Raw genomic sequence first — 2197 nt, forward strand, 5'->3', positions numbered from 1 at the left:
CCTCATCCGGGAGATGGAGGAGAAGAGTCAGCAGTCGGCCAGTGAAATTCTGCAGGTGAGGGGGTGGCGGGAACAGGCAGGGTCCCCCTTGGGGAGAAGGCTGAAGGCTGGCTCCAAGCCCTTTCTATGCCTCCTTCACTGGGGCAGAAAGCAAATGTTAATGTTGCGAGTGCGTTCTTGTTTCCTTTCTGCCCACGTGCCCCTCTGTGTTTGCCTGTCTAGCAGCACGAGCTCTTCCTCTGTTGCTTTTCAAAATCCAGCTTACTGTTGGATCAGTATTTTTACATCTTAATTTTGATATTAAATGAAAGAACACTAATGAATGCATTTTACTGAAACCAGGAAATATCGAAAAAGGCTTCAGGTATTTTCCTTAGGATAAGTATGGTTGATGCAGTCATGCGCCATCCAGTGTTCCTGCCTTCGGGGTGAATATTGTGGGTTGGAAATGTTGAAAGCATCAAGTGCCACATGGACCCACAGCCATGGAGCTGCTTCCAGCTGATCGTGGAAGAGCCGTTTGTCAGCTGGGCTGGAGGGTCTTGGGCCTCTGCCTGGGTCTCTTCGCCCTTTTGTGGCACACTCTTGCTCTCCCACCTGCTGCTGTTCTCCTGGGATCACAGTGGTAAGGAGGGATGGCCGTTAGTTGGGCCATTAGTGAGCTGCATGAGAAGATGGCAGATGGAGGAATCTCTGAAGCGTGTGTGTGTGTGTGTGTGTGTGAGAGAGAGAGAGACCAACACACAGAAGGAAAACCTGCTTCATGGGTGTAGCTCTTTGTGACAACCAGAAATGAGGGCCTGTATGCAGGGTTTTCTGCAGCCACTCTTAAAAGGAGGGTGAGGGTGGCAGTATATTGTGCACCACTGAGTTCTCAAATCTGTCATCCATGTGCACTCTGAAACGACTTCTCTTTGCCTGCTGATGTCATTTCCTCAGGAAGAAGTTCCCCCACTTTCGGAAGGTGCAGCTCCTGTCCTTGAGGGCGACACACAGAGAAAGGAGTCAGAATGCCTCTCTCTCCCCAGGGTCTGAGGGGTCTTCCCAGAGTGACCTGTGGCACGTGTTGAGTTTCCTCTTCTCTCTTTTTCTCTCTTCGCTTTTTAGGACGTCCGAAGCACCTTGCAGAGGTAAGTGGATCCCTCTCCCTCATTGCCCAACTGATGCTGGGATGGATCTGAAGAAAGCAGGAGGTGAAGAAAGTGGCCCTTCAGGCTCAGGACCACCACCACAGATCTCAGTCCATTTGTTCCTGGCAAACGACAGCTGCAGATGAACGTGGTCTCAGGGGCAGAAGCTCATGCCCCACAGCAGCACGTGGGCATGTTTTGTCTCTTGTCCCATTTCTTTCCTGCCCTTCCTCTATAGAGCTCAAGGGAGCGTACTTGATTCTCCCCTCCGCATAACAGCCCTGTTAGATAAGTTTAGCTGCAAGGCAAAGAGAATGGCCCAGGAGGACCACCCTGCAAGCTGGAGGGCTGAGAGGGGAGCCAGGGCCTCTGCGGTCCTAGTCCACCTCTCTGCCCACTGGAACCGCAGTAGCTTCGTCCTTCTTTCCCTTGACGGATGTGGGCAGGGGATGTGAAGCTGCTGTTTTAAAGGGAAGCCACTTGTTCCTCTTGGTGTCTGATTTGGCCTACATGTGCCTGGTTTTGGGGTCTCCGGAGCAACTGAGAGGGGACAGACTCTCCACCCCTCTTCCGCTGCTTTCAGCATCTGCTGGTGTCTCTGGGCCTTCTGCTTAGTCCTTCCGTCGTTTCTTTGTTCAATTGGTGGGTGGGAGTTCTGGAGTGGATAGTTGGTGGCCTTTTTGTTGTTGTTGTTCAGTCGCACAGTCGAGTCCGACTCTTTGCGACCCTGTGGACCACATCACACCAGGCCCTCCTGTCCGCTGCTGTCTTCCGCAGTTTGCTCAGTTCCATGTCCGTTGCATCTATGACACTGTCTAATCATCTCATCCTTTGCCATCCCCGTCTTCCTTGACCTTCAATCTTTCCCAGCATCAGGGTCTTCTCCAGTGAGTGCTCCCTTCTCATTTGGTGGCCAAAGTATTTGAGCTTCAGCTTCAGTATCTGGCCTTCCAGGGAACAGTCAGGGTTGATTTCTTTTAGGATTGACTGATTTGATCTCCTTGCAGTCCAAGGCACTCTCAAGAGTCTTCTCCAGCACCATAGTTCAAAAGAATCTATTCTTCGGC

General features: G+C 51.7%; 1 protein-coding gene across 1 annotated transcript in view; it reads left to right on the top strand.

Annotated features, from left to right (window-relative positions):
• LOC107113993 (tripartite motif-containing protein 7-like) overlaps nt 1-2197 on the top strand; it is a 22668-nt gene that overhangs the window by 10582 nt on the left and 9889 nt on the right. Inside the window, exons 4-5 of the mRNA XM_015415410.1 lie at nt 223-275; nt 1108-1130. Coding sequence (XP_015270896.1) covers nt 223-275; nt 1108-1130 — 76 coding nt within the window. The remainder of the gene's footprint in view (nt 1-222; nt 276-1107; nt 1131-2197) is intronic.

Source organism: Gekko japonicus, unplaced genomic scaffold (assembly GCF_001447785.1).
Source record: "Gekko japonicus isolate JY-2015 unplaced genomic scaffold, Gekko_japonicus_V1.1 scaffold1234, whole genome shotgun sequence".
NCBI classification, from domain to species: Eukaryota; Metazoa; Chordata; class Lepidosauria; order Squamata; family Gekkonidae; genus Gekko; species Gekko japonicus.